At 43.3% G+C, this 19189-nt stretch overlaps 1 protein-coding gene across 1 annotated transcript in view; it reads left to right on the top strand.

Annotated features, from left to right (window-relative positions):
• Positions 1–19189, top strand: part of LOC126424675 (insulin receptor-related protein-like) — a gene marked incomplete at its 5' end in the record, with an annotated part of 166117 nt that overhangs the window by 95058 nt on the left and 51870 nt on the right. Inside the window, 2 exons of the mRNA XM_050087404.1 lie at positions 3301–3501; positions 8292–8705. Coding sequence (XP_049943361.1) covers positions 3301–3501; positions 8292–8705 — 615 coding nt within the window. The remainder of the gene's footprint in view (positions 1–3300; positions 3502–8291; positions 8706–19189) is intronic.

Here is a 19189-nt window from a genome sequence, read left to right on the forward strand (position 1 = left end):
CAAAGTCCGTCAACTGCACATACGGTTCACGTCCACGCTGTCGCGGCATGCTACCAGTGTTAAAGACTGCGATGGAGCTCCGTATGCCACTGCAAACTGGTTGACACTGACGGCGGCGGTGCACAAATGTTGCGCAGCTAGCGCCATTCGACGGCCAACACCGCGGTTCCTGGTGTGTCCGCTGTGCCGTGCGTGTGATCATTGCTTGTACAGCCCTCTCGCAGTGTCCGGAGCAAGTATGGTGGGTCTGACACACCGGTGTCAATGTGTTCTCTTTTCCATTTCCAGGAGTGTATATATACACTGACTTCGTAAATGTCATGCGGTAGGCAACTAATGCCTCGTCTGGCATTGCGGACTGCAGTGAAACGCCATGGAAGTGAGCCTACAAGTCCCTGACATTCCTCTGGAGACAGCTGACATCAAATCGTTTGCAGAGCTGCAGCCAATTATGGCCTGTTCGTGGATGCAGGATCCATACCACAGGGCCTGCGTTCCGTGACATCCCAGTTACTCTTGGTGGGGATCAAATCCGGATGGCGGAACGTTATCATCTTGAAACAGTGCAGGACCGTCAGGTTGTTGGAAGACCGACAATGAATGGAGATGGTCGCGAAGCAGCTCAGCGTACCACAGACATTTCAAAGACCCTTCCAGAGCAACTAGGGCGCGAATTCCATAGCAGCAAAGAGCACCACAGACCATAATCTAGACTCCACAGCTTTGGACCACATCTTCTTGCAAGGCAGAATCCATCATTCATGTGGTCTGCGACACACAGCGTGCCTCCCATCGGCATGATGCAGTTGAAATAGTGATTCCTCCGACCATATCACGCTATGCCATTGTTCCAGTACCCATCCCTGGTGATGGACGACTAATGCATGCTGTGTGCCCGATGACGTCAGGTTAACAGTGACACATATGTGCGGTGTTAGCTCCCATAGTCCATGGTCCCTATGTTCCTATGGATTGTCGACTGGGGGACATGGCTAGCACATCCTGAGTATTGTCGCCCTTGTGCCACTATTGACGATACGTCTCAGATGTCGTCGGTCACAGTCATCGAGGGTGGCTGGACAGATGGTAGTTAGTCTGTGGTGGACTGTGACACCCTTATTCAACCACTCACGATACACCCTGGATATGGTTGATAGTGGGAAGCCTAATTCCTGCGCCACTGCTGAAATCGAAATTCCCATTCGTCCTGCATCGACCACCATGCCCTGTTCGAACGGCGTCAGCTCACGACGACGTTGCATGTTACACAAGTGACTTGCATAGATACTTCTTTTCAGAAGCTCTCCTACATAAGTGCATCTGGCACGGGGGAAATGTGGTGCACATACAACGCACTTGCGCCATCTGTGCCCCACTATCCCATGACATTTGCTAAGTCAGTGTAATTTACAAATTTACAGATGTATTATTTGGATAAATGATCCATCTTCATCAAGAAGCTCAAGGGATCTCCAGAGTACAAATTTCGAACTCGCTCTTCAATAATACACTGCCATAAAAAAATGTAGCGCTTTCAAGGACTGTGTTCAGTTGCAACAGGGAAAAATATGTGCATACTGATGGGATTTAGTGTTAGTGGTTTATTTCTCTCGGTCAGAGAAGGGACTGTTGAGATCTCTCTGTGTGATATCTGTTTTGATGCTATGAATGGGAGCTGTGCTGAGTCTACAGGTGAACAGTGTTTGCAACAGTCATTATAGGGTACACATACCTCGGCGATAAGTGTACACTCTTGTTCAACAACTTCAACCATTTGAACAGGATCGCATTGTGGGCCTGCAGGAAGGCAGATGGAAATATCGATGGACTGCTGCACGTCTTCGGCACAATGTGTCGGTGATGTATTGATGCTTTCCGCAGTGGTCTGTGGCACATTACCACACCCATAGATCAGGATCTGGACATCTGTGTAGTACAGATGCACGTCAAGATCAAGGCACTTTGAGAGCAGCAGGGCCTATCCATCATCGTCCAAGTAAGACTTCAGGGCACATGCTGCATTAGCTTTGTCACCAAGAACCTCTGGCAATCGTCTGCTTGCTGCAGGACTATGCTCATGTTTCCCTCTGGCGAGGCTGTCACTAGCACCATGACACCTCCAAGCACGTTATCGTGAAACGGTCGACTGGCGGGTGAAATGGCACTCTGTTGTCTTCAGTGGTGGGAGTAGGTTCTGTCTGTGTGGGTGTGATGCATACATATGTGTATGGCGAAGACTTGGTAAATGGCCTATTCCAGAATGCATTCTCCTATGACACACGGGTCACACCCCAGCCTTCATGGTGTGGGGAGCCATCAGTTGCAACTCGCCATCACATTTGCTGTTTACACAGGGTGAAGTAACCAGTACCCACCACATTTCACACATCACTATACCTGTGCATCTGCCATTTCTCCGACAGAAAGGTGATGTGCGTTTCCAACAGAATGGTGAACATCCACATACATCTGCTGTGATCCACTGTGCTCTACATGCTGTACAACAACTGCTCTTGTAACACGTATATCGATTAGAAGTAGATTTATATTGTGTAACTGTGTATCTGTAATTACAAAGTGTGTATTCTTTATTGATTAAGGTCATTGATTTTTGACATGAAATTTAAAGTATTGTAATTTATGTATGGAAAAAGCAAAATGATGTTTAAAATAATGGCATTTTATAATATGTATATATTTAGAAGAAAAACGTTGTATATTGGAAGTTGGTTCATGCTTAGGGCATTTGTATAATGTAAAAGATGTAGGGAAGTCCTTCCGCAACGGAAGTGACTCGGCGCGATGTAAAAGGTGGTTTTGGAGATCGAACTGGGCGGCTACTTGGTGTGAACGGTACGCAGTCAGTGGCTAGCCGTTGCACGGTACACATCGACGGTGATAAGGGAGGCAATTGGAAGCCGCTTTGAACGGAATTTTGCCCCGGATGTGGATTTGGCTGTTGCAATGTACTCTCGGCACTAAGGAATGGCTCTAACACATCAAAACTGCGTCGCCAAGAAGAAATTGTGTAGAGCATTCAAACATCAAGACCCGTGAGTACAGTTAGCCGTCATGTCGCTTGCCACCACTACTTCTCCACTGCTCTACCAACTTCATGCATTTTCTTAACGTATTTTCAGTGACCTCCATTTATTCATAATACTTCATGACCTCGTTTAGGAAGTCTCAGTGTGCCCCTGGTAGCCTGTTTGCCATGACATATTTTACCCGACGATATACTGAACCTGTGCCCAACACCCTGACCCATCACAAGGGTTATACTTAGTTACTGCCTGGCAGGGGCGACATCCTGGAGTACGTGGTGCGTGTGCGTGCGCTGCCGGAGGGCGACCTGTGGGGACGGGACTACTGTGTGAGGCCGCCGCAACCCAGCCTTGACGATCACAACATCGACGATGGCGGCGACGAGACCACCACCGCTATAGCTGCCTCGACAGCCACCGAGCCGACGCGGCGTGAGGATGGTCGCCGCTGCTGCAGGTCTGTCAGTCCTTCCCTTCCTCTGTTTTAGTTGCTCCCCATTATCCCCTCCCCCTCTTCCTCTTTTCTACCACTTCCTCCACCAACACATCTTCTTCCCCTACTCCTTCTTTCTCAACTACCCTGTTTTGTCTTCCACTTGTACCTCTTTTCTTTCTCTTTCTTACTTACCATTATCCGATGGATTCCGTCCTCTGACCCTTCTCATTTGTTTATCTTCTTTGTTTTCCTCTCATTTTGTAGTGGTTAATAAAAAAATAAATGGAGAAGAGAGACCGTGAAAAAGGGAAAGAATGAAAGAAATGCAGATCGGACTTTGTATTATGGAAAAGCTATCGGACTTCGTTATTCGGAAAAGCTATTGTTGGGGTGGTCCTTGTGGCGTTTTTGAGCAAAAGTTAAACCAATTTTCACTACAAAAGTTATTGAAAAGAAACAGAGAATAACAGAATGTAACTGACAGGGGGAAGTGGCGTAGATAAATCATCCTTTACCAGGTTAACTTGTCTTCTTTCGGGCGGCGTCCACGTCTTCAAAAATCTCCTTCATTTCAGCGTGAAAAAATCTGCTCCGAAATCTTGTAATAGTCCAGGGATCACTAATTTATACCAATTAAAATCATCTTGATACTGTATGCAATTTAATTTACTTTGCTACTTCCATCCTCCGAATTTCTTAACAACTTCCACAATGTCTACACATTACAATCAGATCAAGATTAGCCATTAAGTTTTTACGTCAGCATCAGATCACGCCTGCCTTAAGCTACCGCTATCAAGAGACAATTGAAACGGATTAAAAAACAAAAAAAGGTTACAATTTTGGTATTTTCTCTGCTGTCGAGCGCTCATACCGCTGCGACGGGATATTTTTTATCTGAGGGAACGAGTGTAGCGCGGCGAAATTCAAAGTCCCGCTACAATTTTCTTGTTTCCTCTACTCCGCTTCTTATCCCTCAACCTCTTCTTTCCTTTCATCCCAACCACAGCAGCACCCCAGCTATTTGTCTCTATGTTGATCAGTTTCTTCCTTTTGTTGTCTTCCAATCCTCTGCACCTCTTTTTCTGCACTTTGTCCCTCTCCACTATATTACCCTTCTGCTTCATCTTCCTCATATGTCTGCTTTTCGCTTCTAGTATAGCATCTTCTTTCTTAGTCCATCTATTGCTTCTCCCTTTTTCTTCTGTCTTCTTATTCTCTCCTCTTCATTTTTCTCCTCCATCTTTTTTTTTATTTATAATGTCTATTTTGTTTTCTTTTCTCTCCTACCTTTCTCGCACTCCACTTATTTCTGCTTGTGATTATCGTATGTATCACCACAATTATCATGTCGTGGTATTCATTTTCGTCTTCCCGTTCCTGCACTGAGCGAGATGGCACACTGGTGACCAGACTGGACTCACATTAGGGAGGATGATGATTCAAATCCCCACCTGGCCATCCTCATTTAGGTTTTCCATGATTTCCTTAAATCGTTTGAGGCACGTGGCACGATGCTTCCTTTGAAAGGGCATGGCTGATTTCATTCCCAAACTATCCTTAGTCTGAGCTTTTGCTTGTCCTACTTCATCTCCTCCACGCTTCTTCTCCTTCTTCTTCTTCTTCTGCTACTGTATTTATTTCTATGTCAGTTCTTTTCTCCTCTATATCCTTGAAATCATCCTGGTACAACTCCCTCTCCATTCTGTTCTCTTCATCCTCTACGTTTGGCCCCTTCTCATTTCTCCTTTATTCCAGATTCTTCTTCTTCTACATCTTTTCCTCTCTCATCAAAAGCTTTTCTTGCCACTTCTTCTGCTCTTCCTCCTTCCATTCATTCTGATCCTGGTTTCTTCTCATCCACTGCCCTATCCACCTCATCCTTGTACTTCTCCTCTGATGGATCAGAAGTCATCGATTCTGATACTTAAATGTATGTTTTCAAGGCTGGTATGATACCTAAAACTTAGAGTTAGGATAAGCAGTGACCATACACCCCTGAATAAACTTTATTCAACATTTTTATGATAAAGGAATTTGTTATTAACATCTTGTGTTAGAAGAAATTGTCTGCTTCAGTGAGTGTACTGCCAATATTTCTGTCTGCCATACAAAGGATCTTTAATCACTGGCAGTTCTGATAGTTTCCCCATAGTGAAGGGCCAGAACTGGCTTTACTGGCACTCACAGAGATGCCTGAAGGAGAAACAGCCGCTTCAGTATTGTAAGGCAAATTAAGAGATTGACACAGCTCCGCTCTTCAGCTACTGTCGTTTGCCATGGAGTTGAAGCATTGTGGAATGATACACCATATGTCACCTGAGTTCATTTTGAGTCAATGCCCACATGGGTTACAGTTGTTGTTGTCGTTGCCAGAGCTGACAGAACCGCATACTAAATTTTCAGCTGCACTACACAATCTGAGTGGAGGACCGCAGTGGGTGGGCACTGCAGCCTGGCATTTCCTGTCACTGTCAGGTACAACCAGCTGTCCATCGTGCCTCTACTGTGCAATGGTTGAGCTGTCTTGTTTTAGCATGATAAACAGGTGTAAGCTTATAGCATGTGCTGTGGAACTTCGACTACTCAAATCAAGCTTGGAAAATGAGTACAGACTGACATTTATTAATCTTACATTTATTAATCTTACATTTATGTAGTATTTTATCAGACTCATCGTAACAGTATCTTCATAGGAAAGATAATATCATTAAGTTCCTGAGCAGGAACAGTTTATGAGTAATTATCCATTGCAGAAAGATAAAGTCCATGATACTTCAACTCCACTTAAAATCAAAAGCAACATCACACAGGTTCCCTAACACTTATTTCCAAACACATAAGTTATCTCATATTTTGCAGTGATAACAACCCCATAGTAGTAACAGGACATATACGGGTCCAAGATGAGTTCAGCTCAGAATTATGCAAACACAGGCTTTAGTTTGAACATTTCGTGTACTCCCAGTAGTTCTAAGGTTCATTGGAAACGATGCAGCTCCTGCTGCCCAGCAAGATACACAAAAATCCATATGAGGTCTAATGACACAGTTAGCTCTCCACAGTTAGATAAAAGTGATTTGATAGCAAAAATGCATTATAACCCAGTCTTCACATCACCATACCATTATTCATAACACAGTCTAAATACTAACCCCCGGTAGGCAAGCAATCACTAACAACGTCTGTTCTGTTATGTGAGTTCTATATTTTTAGGGGATCACAAGGCAAAGACCAGCTATATTGTCCATGAGTTTTCAGTGAAACATAGTGACAACAAGCAGTGAACGGTATCAGTTCAGAGCAGCCAATTCCCTTCCATACAGAAATACTCAGAAGACCTGACACATAAGAATCTCTCGATTCAGCAAATGAGTATGACAGACAAGTAAGTTGCTCCTATCTACCAAGTTCCAAGAAAAGAAACACACCATGATGTCCATGCTATACGGGCTTCAACATGGCTCTGAGCACTATGGGACTTAACATCTTAGGTCATCAGTCCCCTAGAACTTAGAACTACTTAAACCTAACTAACCTAAGCACATCACACACATCCATGACCGAGGCAGGATTCGAACCTGAGACCGTAGCAGCCCCGTGATTCCAGACTGCAACGATAGAACTGCACGGCCACCGTGGCCGGCTACGGGCTTCATTTCTCTCTGAAATCAGAGACGCAAAGCCTCCACAGACTTAACAACAGTAAACACTGCAGGTTACAGTGCAATCACAGAGCACAGACTGCTATAGTCCCACTTGTCACACACAAGTTTCATTATGTACTGCCTCATATACATCCCACAATTGCTTCTTATCACTCTACGGACCCTCACGTAACAACCGTCCCAGCTGCCACCGCGGTCCTCCCAGAAATGTGTGACACGCAGCCCGTCACCAGCCACAAACCTACTGATAGGCAAAGATGTGCCAACTTCCAAAGCAGTACACTGCTACTGCACTGTATTTACCTTCATATTCAACCCCAAATCACCTTTCATGTTAAAGAAGCATTCTTCTTACTTGCCAGCTGTGGTGGCCGAGTGGTTCTACATGCTACAGCCTGGAACCGTGTGACTGATATGGTCGCAGGTGCGAATCCTGCCTCAGGCATGGATGTGTGTGATGTCCTTGGGTTAGTTAGGTTTAAGTAGTTCTAAGTTCTAGGGGACTGATGACCTCAGATGTTAAGTCCCATAGTGCTCAGAGCCATTTGAACCATTTTTTAATCTTCTTACTCTGCTGTATTAACACAATAAGTAACTTATTGTTACTTGTACAGACCAAGGTTGTGCAGTGGTTAGCACACTGGACTCACATTTGGGAGGATGACGGCTCAAACGAGCGTCTGATCATCCTGATTTACCTTTCCCATGGTTTCCCTAAATTGCATCAGGCAAATGCTGGGATGGTTCATTTGAAAGGGCACAGATGGCTTCCTTCCCCATCCTTCCCTAATCCGATTGGACTGATGACCTCTCTGTTTGATCCTCTCTCATGAATCATCCAACCAACCAACCACTATTAATCATGTTCTTGGTTCAAAATGGCTCAAATAGCTCTGAGCACTATGGGACTTAACTTCTGAGGTCATCAGTCGCCTAGAACTTAGAACTAATTAAACCTAACTAACCTAAGGAAATCACACACATCCATGCCCTAGGTAGGATTCGAACCTGCGACTGTAGCGGTCGCTTGGTTCCAGACTGTAGCACCTAGAACCACACGGCCAATCATCGTGTTCTTCTCAGTACAGCAGTCTTATTGGTCAGAGGTGTACATTAGTGACGCCACCGATTCCCCGCCCACAGCTGCGAGACCCCGCGCCGGCGCTGCAGCCTGGACCTTTACTCGCGGTACTCGCAGAGCCGCCTGCTGGACTGGCACGGAGAACCCGACGACCTGGACGACCTGGACAGCCCGGCCGAGGCTGACGAGGCGAGCTGCCTGTCGGCGGGCTTCCACCGGCTGCTGCACGACGACCTGCTGCCGCGCGCCGCCGCCACGGCACTGGCGGACGTCGCTGCGGGCGACGTGGGCGCCCGAATCGTGGATACCGATGCGGACGTGGGACCCGCCTCGGACGACACCGAGGCGGTGCGGGTGCCCGCGGGCAACTTCAGCGCGGAGCTGCGCGGCCTGTCCCACTACTCGCGCTACGTGGCCCGCGTGGAGGCGTGCAACGACGGCGGCCGCTGCAGTCCGGCTGCGCTCATCACCTTCAGGTGGGGCTCGCGCCTGCTTTTTGTGCAGCGTCTTCCCAAAACACCGCACTGGCTAAGCTCTCTAGCTATAACGTGATAAACACAAGTAAGCTCATAGCAATGCATTGCTACTACGCTGTTGTGACCTTCAGATTTAACAGGGATAAACTCAAAGGATTTCAGCACCTGTTTTACCTTATATAAAATACTATCTTAGCATCCGCTGCTTCTCACGTGTAGACCTATCGTCTGCAAACATTTTTTTCTTTAATCGAAATTTGATATGTGGACAATCTGCAACGCCTTCTAAATTTTTCAGTCTAATTGAGGCCATAGAAGCGTGATCTTCTGCAGATGTACTTCTGACCAAAGAGCAATTCTGGTAGCTGGAGTCCTTTTGCGGCGATATTTCTACAGAACATTCATCCCCAACACATATTTCTGTATACACTACTGGCCATTAAAATTGCTACACCAAGAAGAAATGCAGATGATAAACGGGTATTCATTGGACTAATATATTACACTAGAACTGACATGTGATTACATTTTCACGCTATTTAGGTGCATAGATCCTGAGAAATCAATACCCAGTACAACCACCTCTGGCCATAATAACGGCCTTGATATGCCTGGGCATTGAGTCAAACAGAGCTTGGATCGCGTGTAGAGGTACAGCTGCCCATGCAGCTTCAACACAATACCACAGTTCATCAAAAGTAGTGACTGGCCTATTGTGACGAGCCAGTTACTCGCCCACCATTGACCAGATGTTTTCAGTTGGTGAGGGATCTGGAGAATGTACTGGCCAGGGCAGCAGTCGAACATTTTCTGTATCCAGAAAGGCCCGTACAGGACCTGCAACATGACGTCGTGCATTATCCTGCTGAAATGTAGGGTTCGCAGGGATCGAATGAAGGGTAGAGCCACGGGTCGTAACACATCTGAAATGTAACGTCCACTGTTCAAAGTGCCGTTCATATGAACAAGAGGTGGCACCCCAGTATGGCGATGACGAATACACGCTTCCAATGTGCGATCACCGCGATGTCGCTTAACATGGATGCGACCATCGTGATGCTGTAAACAGAACATGGATTCATCCGAAAAAATGACGTTTTGCCATTCGTGCATCCAGGTTCGTCTTTGAGGACACCATCGCAGGCGCTCCTGTCTGTGATGCAGCATCAAGGGTAACCGCAGCCACGGTCTCCGAGCTGATAGTCCATGCTGCTGCAAACGTCATGGAACTGTTCGTGCAGATGGTTGTTGTCTTGCAAACGTCCCCATCTGTTGACTCACGGATTGAGACGTGGCTGCACGATCCGCTACAGCCATGCAGATAAGATGCCTGTCATCTCGACTGCTAGTAATACGAGGCCCTTGGGATCCAGCACGGCGTTTCGTGTTACCCTCCTGAACCCACAGATTCCATATTCTGCTAACAGTCATTGGATCTCGACCAACGCGAGCAGCAATATCGCGATACGATAAACCACAATCGCGATACGCCACAATCCAACCTTTATCAAAGTCGGAAACGTGATGGTACGCATTTCTCCTCCTTACACGAGGCATCGGAAGGCAACGCCAGTCAACTGCTGTTTGTGTGTGAGAATTCGGTTGGAAACTTTCCTCATGACAGCACGTTGTAGGTGTCGCCACCGGCGCCAACCTTGTGTGAATGCTCTGAAAAGCTAATCGTTTGCATATCACAGCGTCTTTTTCCCGTCGGTTAAATTTCGCGCCTGTAGTACGTTATCTTTGTGGTGTAGCAATTTTAATGGCCAGTAGTGTATGTAAACGAGAAGTGAAATATCAGTTTTCATATATTTAGGATTAAATTTTTTATATAACGAAATATTTTCTTAATAGGGGTGAATTTCCAAAAACAGTGAAACAGTATTTTTTTATATCTCACTAAGAAGGCAATTTCAGATTTTCATAGATTTAGCTTTAAAAATGCGTCCATAATTAATTAATTTCATAAAAATTAACATTCCCTATTTCACTCCCTTAGGAGGTCGGATGTCGACAAACTTTTAAAAACTTTGTTTATTTCTGACCCCCAACTCAAATACCAATTTCCATTGATGTAGCTTTAAAAATGCTTTAGTTGTTCTTTAATAATTTTTGTTTAAATTCGTCCTCTATTTACCCCCCTTAGTGGTTGAATTTCCAAAGATGCTAAAATACGTATTTCTTTCTTATTTCTGATTGAGAAATTATGTATCAATTTTCGTAATTCTAGCTTCTAAATTGCCTGAATTACATTGCGACATATTTTCAAAAAGCCTTTAATCGCCTATTTCCCCCTTCGGAGTTGAATTTCGAACAGTCCTTTGTTAAGCGATGCCCACACTCTCGCCAAATCCTTACGCTTTGGGCTCGACGATGATGAGTCAGTGCGTCAGTCTGGCCCTATTTCACCCCCTTAGGGACTGAATTTCCAAAACCAGTGAAACACGTATTTTTTTCATTTCTAATCGCAAAGCCAATTACCAGTTCTCATAGATTTAGCTTTATAAACGGTTTCACAAAGAAATATTTTCGTAAAACATTTCGCACCTTGTTTCTCCCCCTTAGGGGTTTAATTTACAAAAACAGTGAAATGTGCACTTTTTTACTTCTAACAGAGAAGCCAAATACAACTTTTCATAGACATAGCTTCAAAAATGATTGCATAATGAAATACTTCTGTAAAAACTCATTCTGGATTTCACCCCTATAGGGGCTGAATTTCCAAAAACAATGAAATACATATCTTTTTATTTCTACTTCAGAAGCCAAATTCAATTTTTAATAGATTTAGGCTCAATAATTCTTTCATAATGAAATATTCTCTAAAACATTTAATCTCGTACTTCACCCGCTTAGGAATTGAATTTTCAAGAACACTGAAACACGTACTTCTTTTACTTCTAACCGAGAAGTCAAATACCAATGTTCACAGATGTAGCTTTAAAAATACTTAAGTAGTTCTTTCATAATGATCTATTTTCAAGAAAACTTTCACCCACTATTTCACCCCGAAAACGGTTAAATTTCTAAAGATACTGAAACGTTTTCTTCACTTCTGAACGAGAAACCAAATACCAATTTTTGTAGGTCTAACTACAAAATTGCCATAATAGCGACATATTTTCAAAACACATTTCATCTCCTATTGCAGCCCCTTAGGGATGGAATTTAGAAAAATTATTTCTTGAATAGTGCCCATAGTACAAAATCAACATCCTCTGCCTATTTCAAATTTTTACCCTTTGCTAGCCGATGGATAGTCAATGAGTGAGTGAGCCAGTCAGTCGGGTCCTTGTCTTCTATATATTGAGTAATATAAAGATAAAGAAGAATACTATTTAAGCTGTCCCTATCTTTAAAGTTCTTATTTACACGTTGCTCCAGGGAAGCCGACAGTGTCGAAATTCCTGCATTACTGCATTACTACGCATCTTCGTCGTGTACTTTCCCCGAGAGGTCTGCACTTGAGCCCCGCACTTTCATTGCTTACTAACCCTAACAGAGACGTTGTCCGGCACTCTCCTGACGTAATAAGTACATGAGAGGTTCTAGAGTACTGTGTTGGATTCTACTGTGGAAACTGCACAATATTTCTACGAGGCAGCTGCCCGTCATCTCCAGATGCAACTGTGGCTTGAGGCTTGCAGATTCATACGTCGGTTCGCTAGAAAACTGCTGGCAGCAGAAGGTGCATTTGTACTGTTACCGCTGTGGACGTCGACATCCGTAGCCCCTGCCAGAGAAAGGAGCCGTGAACTTTACATGACTGCAAGCTACAGACCCCAGAGTATGCGAGTGGGTTAGGTGTCGGTGACCAGCTTAGATATCCTGTCTTCGATTCCTCTTCAGTGATATGTCGATGAATTTTTTTCTCTGGGGTCGACGATGCGTTAGAGTTGCCAGTGCTGGTTCCCACTCATTTCTGAGCTGAAATCTGCTGAGTCTGTTAATTAAGTCATTAGCTATACATACTTCGACTGCTTGTTTAATGATAGATTCGAAGTACACAGAGACAGACAAGAGGAACTCCGTCTCTCTATAGTTCATACCGTGTCCCTTATCGAGATAGAGTTAAGCAAAAGCAGATTTTTCTGGCTGAAGTAGTCAGGTGCGACATTATGTTAATTGCCTCTGGCTTTAACAATGTGACACCCCTTGCCAATGTACAATGGCCGTTCAGTAAGTGATGCAACACATTTTCTTTCTGAAACCGAGTTGGTTTTATTCAGAATTCCAATACACCATATTACTCCCCACCGTTTTGGCTTCAAAATAGTATTTTTCAAAATAATCTCCGGTCAGTGCAAAGGTCGACACTACCTTATTGGGAGGGCCTTATGCCCGCATACGTCGGAGCCAACGTCTTACTGCATCAATAATCTCCTCATCATCTACATACTGCTTCCTGGTGAAGGCATCCTTCACTGGACCAAACAGATGGAACTGGAAAGGTGCGAGTTCTGTGGTGTAGGGTTGATGAGGAAGAACAATCAGATGAATTTTTGTGACTCCCTCTCGGCTGTGCAGACTTGTGTGAGATCTTGCATTGTCATGGAGAAGGAGAAGTTCGTTTGCATTTTGGGTTGCACGTTTCGACATTCCCGCTGTTTGCTGCCTGCAGACATGCCGGAGATCGTACAGGTTTGTGCGATCGTGTTGTGATGGCGACAGACGCCTCGCACGACGACTCACCGTGCTTTTGTTCACTGCCAGGTCTCCCCCACTATGTCCCACAATAAAATCCACATGAAGACCACACGGAGAGAAGGAGTCCATTTTATAGATTTTTCAGGAGAGCTATTGTAAAGTTTAAAACGTTACAGTTTCATTGGTTATTGAAGCATACTTTTGTAATTTATACAGTACATTCAACAACCTTTTCTATAGGAGTCCCTAAAAGTGAAAAAAATATTAAAAATTGGACCCTGTATTTCTTTTTATCTGAATGTCTATTTTTAATGTCTTTGTATAATGCACTAATTAGACTGTAAAAGTCAGAGTGTAATGTCATATTGGGATGATACTTCACTATAAAACTTCCCTGTAACTCGCTTGACAATCTCCCTTGACTCATCTATGAGTCTAGTCATTATTGTACAGGATGTTCATGGCTAATCAGGTTTTAGAAACAAAAATGTTTACCAATATTCTGTTTTTATTTTCACTGAACTCATGTAAATTATAATGATTAATGACCCTATGTCTGAACTTTTGTATCTTTAAATCACCTGGTATACAACTACCAACAATTATTCAATAAATGGTTACAACACATACATTAAAAATATAGTTAATAGGACGTAATTTCAGTTATCAGCATAAATCACAGTTTTTATAACCCACAGTCTTCATTTCTCACTTTTTACTTATTACAAACAAATAACATAAAACGTTTTTTGTAAATTCACTGCCGGAAAGGAATATTTGTTTAGTACTCTTGGGTCCCTGTGTCACAGAACACCTTCATTTCTTGCAGATCACGATACTTTTCCTTGGTGATAGGTAGCAGTCCTGAAAGATTGGACATGCGACCTCGTATTAGCATGGTATCTCAATAGGTTTGTTGTAATAAAGCAGAACCTGCTATTTCACACACTGCTATGATCTAGTTTCGTTTAATTACTGTGGCTAAAGTCTTTACCAGCCTACCTTCGTAACAGTGTGAAGGGGATAAAAACTCTCCTTCTGCAAGTTCTGGTTCCATTTCCATTCGTCCAGCAGGAGCAGTAATAATTGATGTGATCCAAGATCCGTTGTGTCACGATCTATGATAAGCCTTGGATGGTGACGTGCTGTCTTCATCTCCTTAATAATTCGCGATGGGAATGGACATTTCGGTCAGTATCTTGGTTGCAAGAAACAGTCCAGTCACGTATCATTAGGCCATCAACTACAGCAACCTGAAAAGGAGTGGGTTTCGGAGGCGCATCTTTAATTATCTCTGTCCAGTCCTTTGGGAGCTCAGCTTTTGTTTTACGTCTGATGAGGCCCATGTCTTTATCACTTTCCAGGTATGATGTCCTCTTACTGGTAATGCTACACGAATTGATTCAAATTTCTTTGCGTAATGGAGAAGCTAATGGATGAAACTGAAAAGAGTGTAGTTTTTGTTTTGACCACAGCATGAGTCACAGAAGATTTCCAAATCTTTAACCTCAGGATCCAGAAACTAAGTAACATAATGATGTAGGAAAGAAACTACTTCATTTGAGCCTTCCTTCCCTATAGTTTCAGGATAAACATGAAACACTGCATTACTGTCTGAAAGTCGATGTACGAGTATGTTAAAAAATATAGAGAAAGCGGCCGCTTACATTAGACAATATTGGTGCTGATGTTCGGACTTGGAAGATTCCGTTGGAAATACATACATATCGAATCTGTGATTGTAAACTTTCTGCTTCTCTGCCGAGATTGTCTTTTATGCTAGTAGAATGCATCAGCTTTTCCGCGGTGCAATTCATATTCAGCCTCCTCTCTCTTAATATTACTTTGAACGTCGGATCTTTCCTTTCCATCTGTTGCATGTGTGAGTTGTGCCTCTACAGCTTTGAAAGTAACAGAACAGTTATCACAAGTACTGCATGTATCAATTCGAGGAAAACCGAATGAGATATTAAATTTTGTATTAATATCCAACAGTTTCATATGATACGGAATAAGTAGGTCTCTTGAAACATCTTGAGCATCTTCTTGATTGTGAGTTCTTCAGGCAAATACAGTTTCTGTGTTTCATTTATGTTGTAATTGCTGGACCGTCCTTTAAATGACTTGATGTGAGCGCAGGAGTTTTGCTCTGTTCCTGTTGAAAGTTTATGAATTTGGTTTCTGTGTTTCCCTCGTTTATCAACTGGCGCCAAGCCTTCATTTTTTAAGGAATTCCTAATAGTTTCTAATCTTTTCTTTGAAATACCATGCAGTGATATAAAGGCCTTTTGACCAACAGACAATTCTGTCACAGTATTATCTCTCATTATTCTGACCTTATAATTAAATGTATAATCACGCAAAGTAGCTACTGTCTCATCTCTGCGCGGCCTTTGGCGTTGTACATGGTCAACAGAAATCAGTCCTGTTAGGTGACAACTTTGCACACTTCAGTCCTTCAGCTAATAGAAATTAGATATTAATGTAGACTTCTCTCCATCAGTTAATTAGTACATTTCTTCTTGCAGTTACAATGCTCTTCTATTTCATGTGACATTGTTCTTAGCTTTTTAGATACTTCAGGTTGTCTACAATAGCTCTATCTTTCTCTACACTTACCACTGCAGCTTGACTCTGGATATTCCATCACCAGTTGAAACACCGACCTCAGTTGGATTTTACATGAAATTCAATTCCATCTACTACACCACAAAGCGCTGAAGCGATTGTCAAGGCTGTTCTGTCTTATCACAAATCACGGCACGAAATTAAGTTTCACCGTAGCACAAAGCAAAGAAGCTAATGTCGAATCTGCTCCATGTTAGCTTCGACAATACATAAGAAAGATCACCAGTGACATTGGATTTAACAATGTCAACAATGAGACTTCCATAAAAGCAGACCAAAAAATCAATACAGCTCAGAAATCCGCACCTGATGGACTTCACTCTTTCCGTCCGAGTATTGGACGGACTTGACCCGTTTTCTCCGTGTTCCGTATTTCAATCTGGCTACGAATGCGTGACTGTACCCATCACGTTCATTTAAGTTCACCCAACTGAAAGTATATCTGATGAAGTTCATAAAGATACTACTAACTCATTTTCGTGAGATTTGGACTTAACCCCTTCTTTCCGTGTAGTCTTCACATTTTTTTCAGCCGAAAATGGGTCGAGAAAAATAATGTTTCATTATTTATTGAACGCCACTCGTCTGTTATACCACACTCCCACAAGTTCTTGTATATTCCTGGCATCTTTAGGCTGAGGTCGTCTTGTAGAAGACCCAGAACGATTTGCGTTGAAGCTTTAGGGTGGAAGAGACATTTTATTCACTGTTTCTTGAAGAGACTACCGACCTGATGCGACACACAGAAAACGCAAGAAAACCATCCCAGTGGAGTTGTCCATTTATTCCGGTTATTCTTGATGTCTGACACACCTGTTTTGGACAAAGATGGCTAAGATCTTCTGACAAGCTCTCTGGATCTCATGTAACTTTAGCCCTAAGAGTGAGAGTCCGTAATACACCGCTGCATTTGGGTGCATGATGGCTGCTAGCTGGCTTGTGTTGCTTTACAAAACACACTGTCACGCAAGGTGCCATCTTCTTTATTACAAACCACTGGATCCAGAAACGGGAAAGCGGCACCATTCACCATTTCCATTTCGAAACGTTGCTAGGATGGAGGGAGTTCAAATGTTCTAAAAATGAAGGAAGCGTTGCTGCCCCATGAAGGCATTCGACAAAGGTGTTGTCTCGAAGCACATTTAGGTTTCGAAACCGCTGATTGAACTACTTTGTCCTCGAAGTCTTCCATAGAAAGGTTAGCTACTGTAGGAGACAATGGGCTGCCCATAACAACACTGTCAGTTTACTCTAAACGTTGGTTGTTGGATGAAAGAATAAGTCAAGGTAAGCGCATGTTCTAAAAGATGTCAGATGTTCTTTTCCAGCTTAGCTCCTGCGAGTTCCCTGAATCGATCAGTGGCTCTCTGGTGGACACAGAGACCATATCAAAAGTCACTAATACATAAGTTCGTTAAATGCGCGATTCTAGAGTCCCGTACAGTATTTTCTGAATTTCGATTATGAGGGTAGCATAAGGCTTGAAATAGAAGCCAAATGTTTTGCTATGTGGTATGGTGGCGCTCCAAGTTTTTTAGACGTGGTGTCTAAAATTATGATTCTCTGTTACTTTGAGAAAAACATATAGGATCACAATTGATAAAACCGAGAAAAATCGATCTTAGAAATTTGATGTCCGCAATGAATTCAGTGTAGTATAAAAACAACATCCAGTGCACAATAACCAGTCAAGAGCTCATTGCCACGAGATGGTCCAGTAACATGAGTGACATTGGTCAATGCGTGTTACACACTGCACTGGGAATCTACCACATGATAAATACGTGGTGTCATCAAGATTCCACACCTATGATTCCCATTCCCCAGTTGTTCCACGTTCGCTGACATAGTGTGAGGAATTCCTAACGCTACTGAAATGTCGCACATAGGCTTTCCCTTTCATAGTTGTTCTGCGTGAGCTGATACAGCAAGAGTAATTCTCTCTGACATCTAGAGTGTGTCCAGGAAATAGGGACGAGTGTTAAAGTGATATAGAACATACAAAATTGATTGAAAATTAAATTTTTTTTAGCCATCACATTACGTAACTTCTCGCACTATGTATGAAAAATTATATACTCCATTTAACCACGCAGGACCACTCGGCAATGAGCAATGCGCGTTCATTGAATTTCTTGACGACTCTTTCACAAATATCTGGTGGGATGGCACTAATAATCACTTTAATTTCATCCTACAATCGGTGTTGTGGTTTGATCAAGTACACTTTTGATTTTACGAATCCCCTCCGAAAAAAGTCACAAGGGGTAAGATCTCATGATCTGGCAGTCAATTCCTGGTTACTACAGAAAGAGACAATATTTTGAGGAAAAGTTTCACTGAGCAGACTAATTCTTTCGCGGAGTGTGTGACATGTCGCACTATCTCGCTGAAACCAAAATCGTCATTTTCATCAATAAGAGGGAAAAACCAGTCAGAACGGTAACAGTCGCTCTCACAGTGACGGCAGCTCCATCATCATTGTCAAAGAAGTGCTGGTCGACCACTGCTCCTGCCCAGAACTCACACCACACAGTGGTGCTTTGTCGATGCATCTCACCTTCCACAGTCACTCGCTGATTTTCGTAACCCCAAATTCTGCACTTCTGCTTATCTGACGTACCCATTGAGCAAATAGATGTCTGTTTCCATGATCTGCAGGCTACAACTCCTGTGTAAGTCGAATCTTGTACGCGTGCATTTTCAGATATTTTGAAAGTATTTCATGCAGTGAAGTTGGTGATATATTCAGCTGAGCTCGTCGGCGAACCGATTTTCTGTGCGTTACGGTCACATTTTCACGCACGACAGCAATGCTTTCTTGTGTTGGAACACAACGCGGTCGTCTTATTTTCTTAACGTTTGAAACAGAAACCGTGCTCTCAAACTTCCGGATCAACTTCTGAACTGATGATACGGTTGGAGCTGCATTATGCCCGAGTGTCACACGCAGTTCACGAACTGTTGACGTGGGTCTTTCACTGTTTTCTAGGCGAAAATAAACATCAAACAACAATGTTCACCACAAAAAAGATAACAGGCTACTAATGGGAAGGATCGCAGATAACAAACATGAGCCGGCCGCTGTGGCCGAGCGGTTCTAGGCGCTTCAGTTCTGCTACAGTCACAGGTTCGAGTCCTGCCTCGGTCACGGATGTGTGTTATGTCCTTAAGTTAGTTTGGTTTAAGTAGTTCTAAGTCTAGGGGGC

This window comes from Schistocerca serialis, chromosome 10, assembly GCF_023864345.2.
Source record: "Schistocerca serialis cubense isolate TAMUIC-IGC-003099 chromosome 10, iqSchSeri2.2, whole genome shotgun sequence".
Classification (NCBI taxonomy): domain Eukaryota; kingdom Metazoa; phylum Arthropoda; class Insecta; order Orthoptera; family Acrididae; genus Schistocerca; species Schistocerca serialis.